Raw genomic sequence first — 16837 nt, forward strand, 5'->3', positions numbered from 1 at the left:
CCCATCCCGCTACCTGGCACACCCCAAGGGGCTGTGTAGTCACCCTTAAGCAAATAAACGGATTCATGAGTGAGACAGTGTCCGTGCTTCCCACAGTCTTGAAAACCCAAGCTCTCTTTCCCTTCAGTGACTGCCACTCTTTCCAGATTGGCAGCACGGACAAAAGTCACATGCTTGCCCAATATTTATCTTGCATTTGCTTTCTTCCTTCCTCTCGCGGGAAGCCAAAGAGTGCATATTTGAGGAATACTGCTATAGGCACCCGAGATGTCTCCTCCCTAAAGAAAACTGGCTGCAGGACTGCTGTGGCGCTCTTTCTTCAGCCTCCAGTAATCCTGATTCACACTGGAGCTGGTCCCACCTTACCTTCCTGTCAGAGACTCGGCTGGAGCTGGCACCTTGGACTTAGTTTCCTTGCTGGTGAAATACTCACAGAGAAGAGAATAATTCCAACGTGGTGGATAAAAGCAGTTTTTCAACCAATCTGATCTAAGCGCAGACTCACTTGAAGTGGCTTTTGCCCTTGAAAATATCACTGTCATGACTGCCTGGTTCTTTGGAAAATATTATTTTATTATCCAATGTACATTAGTTTGACTTTAAAAATACAGCAAAGCAGTCGTGGAAGTAACAGATCTATTTTTCGAGGACACAAATTGACAGGAGGAAAGATATTTCTGGGCTCCTCTGGAAGGCTCTGGGTTTATTCCGTGCGGTCACAACTTCGCTCTGTCCTCCCTCTCCTGTCGTCTCCCCGGTCCCGCACGGCTCTCTCCGGATAAATTTTATTATCAACAGGGAAATCCAATATCTCAGCATCCCCTACCGGAGGGTCGCTGGGAAAGGTAATGTAACAGTGGTTTATGAATCTGACGGAAGTCGGGAAGGAACCTGGTTTTAATTGCATTTCCGTGCCTGCTCTAATGTATACAAGCCTTGTAAACACCAATAATTTATTATTTTTAACGAGACAGAAAGGATGTCTTTCTCTTTCTACTCTCATCGTCTGATTAGAAAGAAAAAAAATATATATATAAAACACTATATAAAAAGTGAGTTCCAGGGAGAAAGCGTCCTTTCCTATAAAATGGGAGCTGTACTGTAGGACACTTGTACGTGAGACACAAACAAACAAACAAGCCCTCTGGTTCTCAGCCCTTGTCGGGCACACTGGAGTTCTGAAGTGACAGAAGGAGTAACGGAAAGACGGATACTCATTCTAGAACGTTCTATCATGTTACAACGGCAGCGGGTTAACTAGGGAATGCATCTTCCGCGGGGGTAGCAAGGCACTGTGAACCTCTACAGCTTCTTTGCAGTGAAGGCTCCTTAGATATCCTACGGACGCCCGTTCAAGCATCAAGATGGTACCAGCAACGCAGAATTTGTAATTTGCGCCCAAGTCCTGTGAAATGGAAGGCAAGAGCATACAGCATCCTGTAAACATGAAAGGAAGTCCCCCAGAGAGGCCGACACCCGCTTCCCGTGTCTGCATTGCTTCCTTTCGTCAACGAGCACAGGTCAAGGTCGACAGTGGGCCTCGAACCCAAGCCGGAGGGGGCCACCGTGCCCCGGGACAAATCCTTTTAGGGCCCTGACTCTCCGGCCCCCGCTGTGAACCCAGAGGAGGCTTTGTTCTAACTTCGGAAGCAGCGGCCGTGGAGTCCAGGGTGTGCTCCCGGGGTTTCAGTAGACGTGGACGTAGGTTGTTTTTGAGTCCCGGCCCAGGAGGTTTTTGGCGGTGCACTTGTAGAAGCCCGCGTCCCTCTGGGTGGCTTGTTGGATGATTAACGACCCCTGTGGGTGAAGAAACCTGTTCCCGTAGAGACGGGGCTGCGTCCCCACGGTCAGGTGCGATTTGTCCGGCAGCTCCCAGCTTATCTCGGCTTTGGGAATGCCCACGGCCAAGCAGTTCATCTTCACGGTGCTCCCGGGCCGCGTGTAGATGACAGGTGTGGGTTCACTGGTGATCCGGGGAGGATAGGCAATCACGATCACCGGGACGTTCACGACGGAGGGTCCGTACTCCGTGTCCGCCTTGCACACGTAGGTGCCCCTGTCGAAGACGGACGCGTCGCGCACGGTGAGGGTACCGTTTTCCCAAAGGGTGAAGCGTCCTCGGACCTGGGGACCCTCCAACACCATGCCGTTGGGCAGCGTCCAGGAGGAGTGGGTCTGCCGGGCCCCCGGGAGGATGCAGGGCAGCTGCAGGGTCTCCCCGTTGATGATGCTGACCAGGTTGTGGTACTGGTTGCTCGTTTCGGGTTTCAGCCCCACCTTCAGAGACACCAGCCTCTCCGTGTAGCCCGCCGAGTTCCTGGCCACGCAGCGGTACGCCCCGGCGTCCACGGAGGAAAGGCCGCTGATGTGGAGCATCCCGTCGCCCTTGTGGTAGAACCTCTGCAGCTGGTGGCCGCTCTGCAGCTCCGTCCCGTTGGGAAGGACCCACAGCAGGGTGGGCGTCGGGGTCCCGGCTGCGGAGCAGTTGAGACTGATGGTGTGGCCGGCCATGGCGGTGATCTTCTCGCTGACCGGGTCGTGGAAGATGGGCTTCTCCACGGGCTCCAAGACTGTAAGTTGCACGATGAGTCTGGCTTCCCCGCCCTCGTTACGCCCAATGCACGCCAGCTGGACAGAGTCGCTCTTCCTCAGACTCTTGATGTCCAGGGTACCATTGCGATGGATGGTGATGCGGTTGCCATAGTAAGGGGCCGGCAGGACCACGCCCTCGGGAAAGGCCCACAGCACTCTCGGCGTGGGGATGCCTTCCGCCTTGCAGTCGATGAGTTTGCGACTCCCTCCCGGGGCAATCTCCCGCACCGTGGTGATGGCATTGGGGTGCCCGTTGATCTTGGGCGACTGGACGTTGACGTGAATCCAGACCGTCTTCCTGTCCTCCCCGGCGCTGTTCCTGACCACGCAGGTGTAGTTGCCGCTGTCCGAGCGCTGGGCTTTCTGGATAAGGAGAGTGCCGTCCTGATATATCTGGTACTTGTCGGAGGAGGTGGGGATCTGCCTGCTGGTTGGAGAAAGCCAGGTCACCCTGGGCGTGGGTTCCCCTTTGGCCTCACAAGCCACGGTGACCACGTCCCCGTAGGGGACCTGGACCACGGAGTACGTCTTATTCCGGATGACGGCGGGCTCGGTCACCACCTTGACGCGCACCCTCATCTCATCCTTGCCAACCTGATTTTCGGCAAAGCAGGTATAGTCACCTTCCTCTCGCAACCCGACCTCGTTGAAGTAGAGGGTTCCGTTGTTGAAAACGACGTAGCGCTTGGTCCGTCCACCGCTGTCGTCGGACTGCATGAAAGAGTTGACCAGGCTGCCGTCCGGGAGGCCCCAGGAGATCTCGGGGTTGGGGAGCCCGGTGGCCATGCAGTCCACTTTGAGGTCGCCCCCATAGAAGACCCTGTGGTCGTTCTCCTCTTTGTGCTGGATCTTGGCTGCTTTCATGACCACGTTGACCTTAAGCATGACGAAGTCATCGCCCACCTTATTCCGGGCGACGCACAGGTAATCCCCCGCATCTTTGTCCGTGACGGATTTCACCACCAGGGTCCCGTTGGCAAACGCCTTGATCCTGGTGTCAAAGCTGACCGAGAGAAAGAAAACAGAATGAGATGTCAGTCTCCCGAACGCTGTCTCTCCCGGCTTGAGGTCACCGGAACGAAACAAAAACGTGTGGATCTCAGAACTCTGGGCGCACAGGGCTGCCGCTCAAAAACGTTGGATGGATTTTGCAGCCCGGAGGGGACGGCCATCCAAACGTAGAAGTGATTTATTTACCAGTTAAGAACTCCCCGGTGGAGCCTGACCTTTGGCTGGCCTGGCCTCTGATTCGAAGATGTGAAACGCAGTCTAAGACATCAGCCCGGTTTGTGTGGGCGTGTGTGGATCAAATATTTGCCTGTTGTCAGCGTGGAGCTTGTTGTAATGATAAAAGCAGATAAAATTCTAGCGTCCTGGACAGAATGAATGTGCATTAACCTTAGGAAGAGGTGACATTTTTCCTAAAAGTTTTAGAGACGATGTTTACTCTTGACAATTTTTATGATGTTGTATCCCATTATGAGGCAAACAGGCAGCAAAGCAGCTACAGTATGGATCGCGTAGTTGTGGTTATACCCAGAGTTTCGAGGCTACGATTGGATTCTTCAGAACTTGGTGCTACTGGTGTACAAGCTTCTTCCCTAGAATCTGTAACGAAAGCGTCATGACCCTCACCAGCTCGTACCCTCCTGCTGACTTTCCGTTTCTCCACGTGGCAGACCTAAACTCACACACTGCTGAGTTAGTATTCGAGAAAGAATTTTCAGTTTAAAAAGGCAACATGGAAAGAAAGACAGAAATATCTTCACTAGGGGTGTGACCTTTTTATAAATATACATCGGTATGTCCTCCAGCAACGCAGAACTAATGTTTTGAATAACGGGGCGAAGAGATTTGGGAGGTTCCTACTTTAAACGTGTCCAGATTGAAAATCTCAATTACTTATAATTCTGGCATCTGCAGGGAGAGCTTGAATATTATTCCTAAATATTTCCTGCACACTGTGTCATTCTAATAGCACGTCTGGAACCGTGTCACTGATTTAAAAAAAGAGAAGTGTCTGCCTATGATGGAATTCAAGCCTGATTATCGTTCATCAAAGCACCTACCAACAAGGACCACGTAACGTGTTTTGTTGGCCACGAGCGAGAGTCCAGTCAACCTGAATCAGCAGGTCGTTCGATAGGCGTGGAGCAGACAGAGGTATTATAATGAGTCTTGGAGTTAGAATCCAAAAATGTATACAGTAGCACATGTCTGTAAACATGTAGAAACTTCTATAGCAGCAAATCCTAACCTTGGTCATTATCTGAATCAGCAGAGCGACTCTGAAAAAGATGCATGGCTACACACTACAGGAGACGTAGCTTCGAGACAGGAAAGTCCAGTAGCCCTGTTTTACAGCAGTCCCGGTGTGTAGGCAGGGCAAACAGCCCGTTCTTTTAAAAAACTCACATGGGCTGTTTCATTACACTTTTCTGAGAATGTCATTAGCCAGAAGCTAGGAATAATGAAGCTACAGAGACTGTGGCTTCTGGTTTATAGCGAGATGCCAGTAGCATGGCCCCAATGCACACCGGAACTACATTCTTTCCCTTCAGCGTTCAGGCAGCACTGCCTCAGCCTCGCCAGTGTCGATGGAAAACAACCCTCTGCGCGGCAGGACACCGGCTCAGCTGGAAGATACTGCGGGGAAAATCGGGCATGTGGTATTCCGGATCGACGGTGCAGGGCTCACTAGGCACCACCCAGCCATCTGAAGTTAAAATACGGCGACTTGGCCCTTCTCCTGCGCTGGAAGGAGACTGGGCAGACCAGACACAGCTGCGCAGAGCCTTGGGCGCTGCTTTGGGTCACGTCCCAGGGAGGAACCCGCGCCGAGGTGGGTTCCTGTCTGAGCTGCCAGGCTGTGTGGGCTGGAGACGCACCACAAGCCAGGGGGTTTCCAACATGACGCCACGGATGTGTCTTTGCTTCCTGTTGCCAATCACTGTCTCTTTCCTCTGCATCTTGAAACACTTATTAAAGAGACAGTGGCTTTTGGGGTCTACCTCAGGGTTTCTCAGCCTCGGCACTACTGATAGCAGGGGCTGGATGACTCTCCGTGGTGAGGCGTCCTGTGCATGGTGGGGTTTCGAGCAGCCTCCTGGGTCTCCACTAATCAAAGAGTATCAACCCTTCCCCACGAGCTGTGACTACTGAAAATGTGTCCAGACATGGATGAGTGCAGGCCTGGTAGACAGAACCGTCTAGTTGAGAACCACTTCCATAGACAGACAGGCGACAGAGGGTTACAGATAGAGAAAGATCACAGAAGAGATAAATGACAGATGATATACAGAGAATACATGATAGAGACACATGGAAAGATACTATAGAGATAAATAATGCATATCACATAGGTGATGACAGATAGATAAAAATAAATGATAGACAGATAGACACAGATGATAGAGAGGTAAGATGGATGGCTAGGTAGGTAGATAGAGCTAGAGACAGATGAAGATAGATGATAAGATAAATGACAGATGATATATATAGATACATAGAATAGATGACAGGCAGATGCAAAGATACTAGATAAACGATAGATATCAGATAGGTGATGCTAGATATATAAAAACAGATGATTGGTAAATAGGTAAAGGGTTTGAGCTAGATATGCAAAGGTGAGGGATGCCAGACAGATACATAGAATAGAGGATAGATAGGCAGATGGAAAGGTACTAGATAGATAAACGATAGATATCAGATAGGTGATGACAGATAAAAATAAACGATAGATAGATAAATAGATAGATGATAGTTTTCCTTGCTAAGACAGCATTTCTCAGCGTCAGCACTACTGATATTTGGGGCTAGACGACTCTCTGACGTGGGGCTGTGCTGTGCACTGTGGGGTGTTCAGCAGCATCTCTGGTCTGTACACACCACGTGCCAGTGGCATCCCCTCCTTGCTCCCCAAGTCTCATCAACCAAAAATGTCTCCAAACATGGCTCAATGTCCCTGGGGGACAAAATCCCGCTTGGTTGAGACCCACTGCTCTAGAGTCATACATCTGCGAATTGAAGACGGGGCAGGGCAAGGTGCTTTTTTTCCTAGCCAAGATGAACTCTTAGAATTGCAGATGTGCTACCTTTGTGCTGCCATTTGCCTTTAATTTCTTTGTTTTATCTCCTTTCCTTCTATTGCTAACACATTTTGAGATACGATCTGAAGCTCCTATGTGTTTTGTTGAGATTAGAATAAGACAAGAAATTGTTTTATCTAATTATTTAAATACAGTTAAAACTACGAGCATGAAAACAAAAGCTATTGCTTTATCTTTCTTTGGAGGCGGGGAGTAGAAAAGCAGGGCTAAGGGCTAGGTGTTTGCTCTGCATCTCAACTGATAAAGACAAGATTGGGACTTCCCTGGCGGTCCAGTGGTCAACACTCTGCGCTCCCAGTGCCGGGGGCAAGGGTTCGATCCCCGGGCGGGGAAGGAAGATCCCACATGCCGCCCCGGGCGGGGCGGGAAACAAAGAAAAAAGACAAGATTGCATCGTGTGAGAAAGAAATGCCCCCCACCCGGCCCACACAGGAAGCAACATCTGCGCGTCAGCACTGCCGACAAGGAGTCATTCCTTTTTCCGCCCGACCCCATGAGGAGGTTTCCCCAGCCCCCAGAGGGGAGACAGGCTCAGGAGCCCCGGGACTGCTGGCGAGGCAGGAGCACCACGTACCTGAAGAGCGCGTCTATCATCCTCTTGGACGGCAGCCTCCAGAGGATGCGCGGCCAGGGCTCTCCGGAGGCGCTGCAGTCCAGCCGGAGGGTCCCCCCGTAGCGGACGTCGGTCCTCTGCGGGGAGGTGCCCGTGATGCGCGCGTTGGCGGCGGCGCGCTGCACGGTGAGCTGCACGGTCCTGCGCGCCGAGCCCACCAGGTTGGCGGCCACGCACTCGTAGCGTCCGCTGTCCTTGGGCGCCAGGTTGCGGATGTAGAGGGTCCCGTTGGGGAAGACGAAGAGGTTGTCGTGGATGAACTGCGAAGGGCGGATCTGCGTCCCGTCCCCCAGCGCCCAGCGCACGCTGGGCAGGGGCGCGGCCTTGGCGGTGCAGTGGATGTGAATGCTGAGGCCAGGGGGCAGCGAGATGTTCTCCAGCTCCTCCTGGTGGATGACGGGTGGGAGGGCCGCCACGTGCAGGCGGATGGCGAGGCTGTCCGCGCCGGCGGCGTTGCTGGCCACGCACTTGTACACGCCCCTGTCTGAGAAGGACGCCTCCTTGATGGACAGGGTCCGGTTTTCGTGCAGCGTGATCCTGCCCTCGACGGGGGAGACGGTCTGCCACACCCTCCTGTCGGGGAAGATCCAGGAGATCTGGGGAGCCGGGGTCCCCTTGGCCAGGCACTCCATGGCGATGGTGTCGCCCAGGTAGACGGTGACATCCTTGTAGTGGGCGGCTAGGATCTGAGGCTGTTGCACCGTGACTGACAGCAGGACTAGCATCCTGTCTGCTCCGTGCAGGTTTGTGGCTGTGCACAGGTACTGGCCGCGGTCCTGCACCTGTACGTTTCGGATGACGAACGTGCCGTTCTTCAGGACTTCAAACCGCTGCACTCTGGTGTTGGGGGTCATGAGAGCCCCTGGAAACCAAACACAGGCACCGTCAGGTTCAGTGCAAACACGGTCTTGCCAAAGGGGCGAAACAAGGATTATGAGTTAATCTGATTCTCCTCTTTATGTCCAGACAGTGAAAGCAAAAAAAGACCCACCCCCCAGTGCCTCTGATATTCGTCTTGGATGTTACACTGATCCCCAGATCAGGGCATATGCCACCTTCAGGCCAAGGCAGCAGGCGTGGTTTTCAGAGAGGGTTCTGGAAGCCGCCAGAACCCGTCATGAAGCCCAGGGTCTCCCAGGGTGGCCTCTTCATTTACTTTAGGTACTGGAGAGGCAGCCCCACTTCGCTCAGCCTCTGCCTCGCCACGTGGAGGCTGTCCTCCTGAGGTCCCAGGTCGGCTGCAGGGATGCCCCAGGTTCTCAGTCACCGCCCGCCTCTGTCCGGCCAGGGTCCTGAGCGCGACATGGGGCTGGTCGTGCTGTGCCCCGCCTGGTTGAGTTGCAGGCTGACGCAGGCTTCCTGCCGGTGCCCGACAGCCCCACCTCTACAGACAGAGGGCACACACCCGTCCTCCTCCCCACCGCCTACACTCCCTGTATTTCATAGCCCATCCCTCAGGACTCTGCCACGGTCGGGGTCTGTAATAATCAAGAGTTTCTGATGTTTTGACGTGTTGGGGCCTTGCTGACCTTCCAGGGACGGCCAATTCCTAGAGATATAGCAGAGGAACCCCCTTCCAAATGCAAACTCACCCATCCAGAGCCTGCCCCCCACTCCCTGCTCTGAGAGGCTCCCATACTCTGGGCCACCATCCACCTGCCCTCATCCCCCCAGGACAGGTACCAGACAACTAGGGCAGCCCGTGCACCCAGGACCTGCTGGAATTATTCACACCAGGCCGTCCTAAACCCGCTCGCCCTGCCTCACCTGTTCCTTCCTGCGAAAATCACAGTAAAGGCTCTCGTCTGGTTTCCCCCTTTCCCCCTGCCTCCTGACCGACCCTGGTGCTTCCCCGTGTAACCCTGCTTGGTGTGCTGTGCCCCTTCCTCTTGGCAACCGTGAGCGACCAAGTGTCTCTTCAGTGGCAGTCACCTCCTGACCTGTTAGCCTCGCTATACCTGAATAATAACAAATCCTATATTGAAAGACTGGGAAAAGCCCCAGCAAACATTGAGTTTCAATCCTCCCACCCTATCCCACGCTGCTCGGTTCCCGGGTCCATGCGCCCGTCAGTGGGCTATTCATTTTAGTTTTGACAAACTCCTCTGCTTCTTTTCCTAGTCATTTTCTCTAAGCTGGGAGTCCTGCCTTTGCATGGAACCCTGGAACCCTGGACGCTGTTCCCAGCCCTAGTGCTGCGGATTCATGTCCTCGACCTCCTAAGTTACCTGAAACTTCCCACGACAAGGCTTTCTGCTGTGCACGGGGTATGGCAGGTGAGTCTTCCCAGCCCACCTGCTCATAGGGAAACAGGTGTTGGTTGACGACAGTATAACCTCCCTGCCTTCGAGGAGATGCAGGTCCTTCTGGTCTGGGTCCAAGCCCTCCTGGATGACAGGTGACTGTGGGCGTGGAAGGCCTCCTGCTGCCCCTCAACCACTTCCCCATTGAGGGATTTTATGATGCAGAGACCCCAAAGCGCTTGTCTATTTCACTGGGTTTCAGGTGGGAGAGAAGGCCCACTAAAACCGCCTGCAGATCACGATGGACAGGTAGAAGGTGGCCTCCTGTTAGCACTCGATGAGATGATTTGGTTTACTGGGTAGAAAAGGTTCAATACAATAAGAGACATCGTGCAGCTCCAGAAAACAACGCTGGCTGGATGGGAGACTGTCTGGTTTGGGCATGAAATGAGGAGGAACTTTCTGAAAACTGGAGCTAGCTAACAAAGGAGAAGCCAGCAGCAGAAACAGATTCCTGGTCAGGTAGAGGAAGGTGCGTGACTGTCTAGGGAGGGGGCGTGGTCCAGGGATGCTCTAAATGGCACAGGGTATGGTAGACCCTAAGGACGAATGCAAATGGGATCTCCCAGGGGAGGAACACGCCTTCCTTCGAAGGCACAGTCCTTCTAGAATGAAAACCCCGTGGTGTTCCCCATTTGCTATTTCAAGCAGGTTCCTTATTAGATCATTACGAAAGCGTTTGCTGTCAAATGCGGAGCTGATCAAGATGCTGGTAAGTTCCCCGTGCTCAGTGCTCTCTGCTCACCACTGGGGCACAGCCAACGTGTGTGAGATAAGCAGGGAATGTACAGTTCTCTCTAGTGATAGCAGCACTTGTCATTCCTGGATTATCTAAATGGCAACCGAAGAAAACCCAACCCTCTGAACAGGATGCGAGCCTGACGGACTCAGCCATGTTGAGAGAGAAGGGAAGAGAAAGGGGAAAAGGGAGGTCCGTTCGTGGAGGCTGTAGGCCCTCCGCTATTACTTTCTTCCGTCTCCTAGAATCTCTTTCGCCATCGGGAAAGCCGACGGTCATTTTATGAAGCACAGTGGTCTTTGGGCGTCCCAGCCTGCTAAGTAGAGACCACTGTATAGAGCCTTGTTACGGACTGAACTGCGTTCCCACCACAATTCATATGTGAACGCCCTGACCCCCCAGGACCTCAGAATGTGGCTGTATTTGGAGTTGGGGGTCTTTAAAGAGGGGATGGAGGTACAATGAAGTCATTAGGGTGGGTCCTGATCCCACAGGACTGGTGTCCTTGTAAGAAGAGGGGATTAGGACACAGACGCACACAAAGGGGCGACCCTATGAGGACACAGGGAGGAGATGGCTGTCTACACACCAAGGAGAGAGGCCTCGGGAGGGACCAGCCTTAGTGACACCTTGATCTTGGATTTCAACCTCCCCACACTGAAAGGAAATACATGTGCTGTTCCAGCCGCACCATCTGTTCCGGCGCTTCGCGACGGCAGCCCGAGCGGACTCATCTGATCCTATCTCTAGGTTCAAGTCAAAGCAATGCCTGATGAGCTCACACCAAGCTTCACTGACCTTTCAGGCCAGCGCGAGGACAAGAGGGGTTGGCACAGTTCCCCTCATGCCCCTCTGCACCCCGACATGGCTCGTGGAGGACTTCTGTGCTGGACCTCACTGGGAGGAGGCAAGAGTGGCACGGCCCTGAGCCTCGGTTAGGAATGCCCTACCCAGAGAAGCTCGCACGTGTTTCCATGACTCCATTAAAACCCGACACCCATTTTAATTCCTCACTTCCCGTGCCCGTAAAGGAATACACCTGTCGGCGGATTCTCAGATGTCCTTTGCCATCCCATCTGCCTGTCCCTCTGCCCGGAATCTCTGGTTCTACCTGCACTCACGGACTCCAGTAAGCCCTTCCCCTACACAAGCCCTGGTTAAAATGCAGGTGTTTAAACGCCCTACCTGTGGACGGCTTTGTCCAAGTCACGAAAGGCTTGGGTTTCCCCATAGCCTCACACGGGAACATGACATCTGTCTCGGCAGTGACGGACACGGTCTGGGGGGATTTGGTGACAATCTGGGGCTTTTCCCCGAGCGTCCAGAATTTGGATGCAGGTGGTCCTCTGGAAGAGAAGAGCTTTGAGCTGCTCGGATGGAAGCTTCTGGAAGGCTGGGCAGAAGATGTTAGGAAAGGGATGGAGCTCCGGGTGGAGTAGACCAGAGGGATGTTTCTTAAGTTTGTTGAGGGTGGTGTCACGGTCCGGGGAAGGTGCAGTACAGGAGGTGCTGGGGGACCAAAGTCCACGTGGGTGACGCTCTGAGAATGTATCCTGTTGTAGGGACCTGGGTTGACTTTTCTCCCTCTCGTCCCTGGGGCAGGAGAGGTGGGGACCTGAGGCTTCGGAGTAACTGTCAACTGTGGAAAAGAGAGGGTCCTGTTGAAAAAGAAAGGGACTCTTCCATCGGGATAATAAGGGACTCTGGAATCTGGAAGCTTGCCAGCTGGGTCTCTTGAGTCAGGGATGCTGTTGTCTCCAAACAATGTGGGGCTGCCGTTGACTGGGTCAGTTCCCCGGTCAGTCGACTTACTAGGAATGCTAGGATTGGACCTCGGCAACGGAACCACAGGAGTCGTTGAACTTGGTAATACCGGAGCCGTAAAGTGCCTATTCTCCGGCGGATCCCTGGACGGATATGCAGTGATTTCCGGTCTGCTGGTCAGGTGGGGCTGGCGAGTGACCACGTATCTGAAGGAGCTTTCTGTGGCCGTGTGTGGCCGCCTCACGGTTCCTCTCTGGGGGACCGCTGTGGCAGCGACTCTGGCTGGTTGGTGGAAACCTTGGACCCTCCCAGCCTCGTGGTGAGTATCTGGACGCCCTGGAAGGCCGTTTTTGGTCGTACCGTCCAAGGCTTCCTTTCGCAACTCCTGCTTTGGAGCGAAGGTAAATTTGTCCTGGTGGGAAGAGGGAGTGGATAATTCGTTTGGCTTCGATCCATGCTGAGTTCCTTCGTTATTCACTGAAGGTGTTCCGGTGGCTGGGGTCCCCCCGGCATAATGGAAGAAAATGTTTTGTTTGGAAGCGTCTGACGTTGGCAGTGTTTCTGACGTAAGAGGTGTGGGCTTTGCGGTGGTTTCAGCCAGAGACACACGAGTCGTGGGTGGGAGTGGGGTTGCTGGTTCCCCCACCGGGGCACGTGTGGAGACTTCATTCCGGTGTCTGATTTCAGAGCGGAGAGTGGCTGGAGTGGTTTCACGATGACTCTGACCACTGATGGTGGTTTCCACCTGACTTGAAGATGCCTCTACTTTTAGGATGGCGAGAGTAGTTGAAGGGACCGCTTCTTCCCGTTGCGAGAGCATAGAGACGGCGGCAGAAGGTGAAAACTCAGAAGGAAAACCTAGGTCCTCCGACTCTTTTAAGAAGGGTGAGTCTGTAAGAGCTTCTGAAGAGCTGGTAACAGGTGGGTCTGTCTGTAGCCGCCCAGGCTGGGCTGCCCTTGGAGGAGTCCACCTTGCACTTCCTGGAAAGCCAGAAGGAGGGGATGCCTCCTTAAATACTCCCACACTGGAGACCTCGGCCCCAGAAGGTGAGGCCACATGAGTGACTGACTCGCCAGGGACCAGACCGTCGGTTTTAGAGTCCTTGATGTTTGTGACATCGTAATTCTTAATTTCCTTTCCGTCCGATACAGGCTCGTCTGTGACTGGAATTGTCTCTTGGAATTTATCACGAGATAAATGTGTTTCGGTGGCGGCTGTCCTGTAATCTTCCACTCTGGTTATCTCACGTGGGTCTCCAGTTGTGAGAGAAACGGCGGTGGGTGAAAGTACAACTTCCGAACTGGAGGTAACAGTGTTTGTATATTTATTTTCTGGGGAAGGGTTGGGCTTGGACTCAGACGCTATAGAGCTCAGGGTAGAGGTGAGGTATCGCTGTTTCTTTGGCCTCTTCCCATGTTTCCTGCGTGGGGTGCCCCTGGATACCGGTTCTGCATGCTTCTCCACGTCCATCAGTTTTGGGGTACCAACGGTGCTGTCAACCCAAGATGTAGGAACCAGCAAGCTTTCCGCTTGGCTTGAAGTCTTCACTTCAGGTGCCTGAGTCAGTGGTGCCAAGAACGTGGCCGCTGGGGCGAACGTCGTGGGCGGGGTTTGTTTATGCCGGTGCCGGAATCGGTGGGGGCGTAATCGCCTCCTCCCACTGGGTCTCCTTCGGGAAGGATGAGTGGTCAGCGCTGACGGGGATGTGGCCTTTGGGGTTGGCCTCATCATGGCTACCGTGCTGGTGTCCCTGTCGAGCAGAACGCCAAGCGTGGTTCCCTTGGGGTGCTTCACGGCAGTGATGCTTGTCACGGCTTCCAGGGCTGAGTCCAGCAGAGTGGTGGATTCGATGCCTTGCCTCTTACTCTCAGGAATTCTGGAGCGTTTGGGGTCTCTCTCTCGCAGACCTCCTTCCTGCAGTGTCTGAGAATTCTCCTCTGTGCCCTTGGGAATCCGTGGGTGGCCCTGAGTGCTTAAACCACTTTCCACAAGCTCGGGGCTCTCTGTTTGCTCTTGCAGAGCTGTGTGTGCTGGGACTTCGGGGTCCCCTAAAATGGGATCTTCAAATGGCTCAGAGGTCCTGGTGTCAGCAACCCATGAGGCAGGCACTGGAGTAACGTGTGCGGAGGTGTGTCCTTTCGTCGTACTTTCACCTGGTTGTGAATCTGTCTCCAGATCTTGGTAAAAGTATGGCAGGGTCTCGGACTCTGCCAGGGAGATGGCATCCAGTGGCGACTCATACTCACTGGACGGAGACCCTGGCATGGACCCAGCGTCTAGTGTAGACCAGCCCTCTGTGGCCATGTTTCTGTCAGTGGGCTCTTCACGGACCATATCCAGGGTCTGTAGAGTAGAAGATTCGTAAGGCACAGGTAGCGGTGTCGTGGCTGTAGCCCAATTCGAGTCAACTGCAGTGGGAGCTGCAGGCTTGGTCTTCTCAGAAAACTCTTCATCAATCAATTCTTCCAGGTGTGCGCTTGTCACTTCGGGGTCAGCAAGAATCACTCCGTCGTGGCCAGACTGGACCAGAGCCATCCTGGTGGAAGAAACAGTGCCGGAAACCTGCTCTTCCTTGCCAAATAAAGAGACATCTCCTGAGGACTCTTCTGCACTGGTTGTGGTCTGCACAGGTGATACTGAGCGGGAAGCAGCTGCAGGCAAAAGGGGTGTCACTTCTAGACTCTCCGATGGAGGAGTGCTGGTTCTAACGACCTGGGGTACTTCTGTTCCCTTAGGGAGATTTCTCCCACGCACTCTGGCGAGAATATCTGCCCACTGCTCTGGACTGATCTGTTTGTTTGCCACGTTTATCCTTCGTCTGGACTCAAACACTCTGCGACCTTCTGCGATGTTTGTGTCTGGTTCCTTTTCGGAAGTCTTCCAGTGTTTCAGTTTTCTGCGCCCTTTCTTGGTTTTCTGACCTCCAGCGATGGCATCGTCCTTTGCTTTGATGAACATCTCTTGGTCCTTTGGATGGAGAACTCTCCTCATGGTGTTACCTTCATCTCCTAGGCCAGATCCCCCTTCATCCTCCACGACATCTCCTCTTCCTCTGGAAAGGGTCTTCCCACCTGGGCGTCTGCCTCTTTTCGATGACCTGGCAAATCCCTTCTTACTCACCGTGATCCCCACCGTAAAATGATCTGCCCCTTGCTGGTTGACAGCCACGCATCTGTAGTAACCACTGTCGCTTCCTTGGACCTTTGGGATGTAAAGAGTTCCATCGGCCAACATGTATGCGTGTGACGTGTTAGCCATAGCGTTAATTATCCTTCTGTTTGGAAGGATCCAGCTGATCTCGGCTTCAGGTATGGCCAGAGCATTGCAAGGCAGCGTCACCGGCTCCCCTGGGCTCTTCTGAATGGTCACGGTATGTCCGTCAGGGGGCTGAGTGACAGGTGGTTGCACAAGGACCCTATAGACCATTCGATCCATTTCATCCCTCACCTGCGCGATGCACTGGTACAAACCAGCGTCTGACTGCTCCGTGGATTTGATCTTCAGCCAGCCGCTGGTGAGGATGGAGAATCTCCCGTCCTCGTCTTCCATGGGTGCCTTCAGGACAGAGCCATCTGGGAGCACCCAGGAGATGGACGGGCTCTCAGAAGCCTTCACGTTGCAGCTCAGCTGGCATGGACTCCCTTCCAAGACGGTCTGGGCTCTCTGCACCGCTCTGCTAGGCTCAATCATTACCCAGCTTCTGCTCCGAGACGGCCTCGCGTCTTTGGCGGACACAGTGACAGCATGTTGAGAGGAATAGGACAGCAGCACTGTTTGGGCCGTGCTCTGACGCCGGTTGAGCTGGAGGTGTATGGACGGCTGCGTAACCCACTCCGGCTCTGCCAGGATGTGGGCTCTGACGCCCGTGTAGTAGAGGGTCTCGTCGTCGGCGTCTTGCCTGTACTGGTAGCCGAGTCTGGGGTCTTTGCTGAGTGTGAGCTCCCGGTGTAGCGTCACAGGGACCTCGCTGTAATAGGCAATCAGCTTCCAGAGTTTCTCATAGTTTTCTCGCGTCATCGGACACTCAAAATCCAAGGCGACCGTGGCGTTTATCTCTATCTCTTGAGGGTCTGTCTGGTTCAAGTGTAGCTGGTACACGTCCACGGGCTTCTTGATGTCACAGACCAAGTTCACTGTGTTCCCGTGTTCGTCGCTCATATTCAGAGAGACGTTCCACGCAGGATACTGGAAGCCCTGCAGGGAGGACGGGCTGTCGCCGTCCTGCTCTTGACTCTGATTTTCCTCGCTACTCCCGCTCCCGTTCTGTCTCAGAGGGGACTCGATAGAAGGCTTCTCACAGGCGATGTCCTGCAGCCTCTGAAGCTCTTGTTTGTGCAGCTTCCTGGGACTGAAGCACGTGGAGCACAGCTGACCCCCTTCGTAGGTTTTGTCCTTCTTGCACTTCAGAATCCCTGAAACACGCAATCACACACAAACATGCTGTAAGTCAGTGACGCAAAGAACGGCCAGAGGGTTAACGCCTCTGCATCTTTATCACCCGGATGCACTTCCACCACGACTTAGGACCTCACCCACCTCGCTCTGTGACGTCACCTCTGACTTGAAGTCAGTTTAGCACAGTGCGTGGTACCTCACCGGGGTTTTGGAACTTCTGGACGGTGAGTGATGAGTACTTTTCTAAAAGGTATTTTTAAGTTAAAAAAGAATGGCTATTCATACGTGTTATACAAGTAACCTTTTATGAGGGCCCAG

General features: G+C 53.6%; 1 protein-coding gene across 1 annotated transcript in view; it reads right to left on the bottom strand.

Annotated features, from left to right (window-relative positions):
- Positions 1 to 552: 552 nt before the first annotated feature.
- MXRA5 (matrix remodeling associated 5) overlaps positions 553 to 16837 on the bottom strand; it is a 28543-nt gene continuing 12258 nt past the window's right edge. The window contains exons 5-7 of the mRNA XM_082680620.1: positions 11545 to 16536; positions 7279 to 8179; positions 553 to 3595 (exon numbers count right to left, since the gene is read on the bottom strand). Coding sequence (XP_082536746.1) covers positions 1687 to 3595; positions 7279 to 8179; positions 11545 to 16536 — 7802 coding nt within the window. The 3' untranslated portion in view covers positions 553 to 1686. The remainder of the gene's footprint in view (positions 3596 to 7278; positions 8180 to 11544; positions 16537 to 16837) is intronic.

This window comes from Grampus griseus, assembly GCF_964374135.1.
Source record: "Grampus griseus genome assembly, chromosome: X".
NCBI lineage: Eukaryota > Metazoa > Chordata > Mammalia > Artiodactyla > Delphinidae > Grampus > Grampus griseus.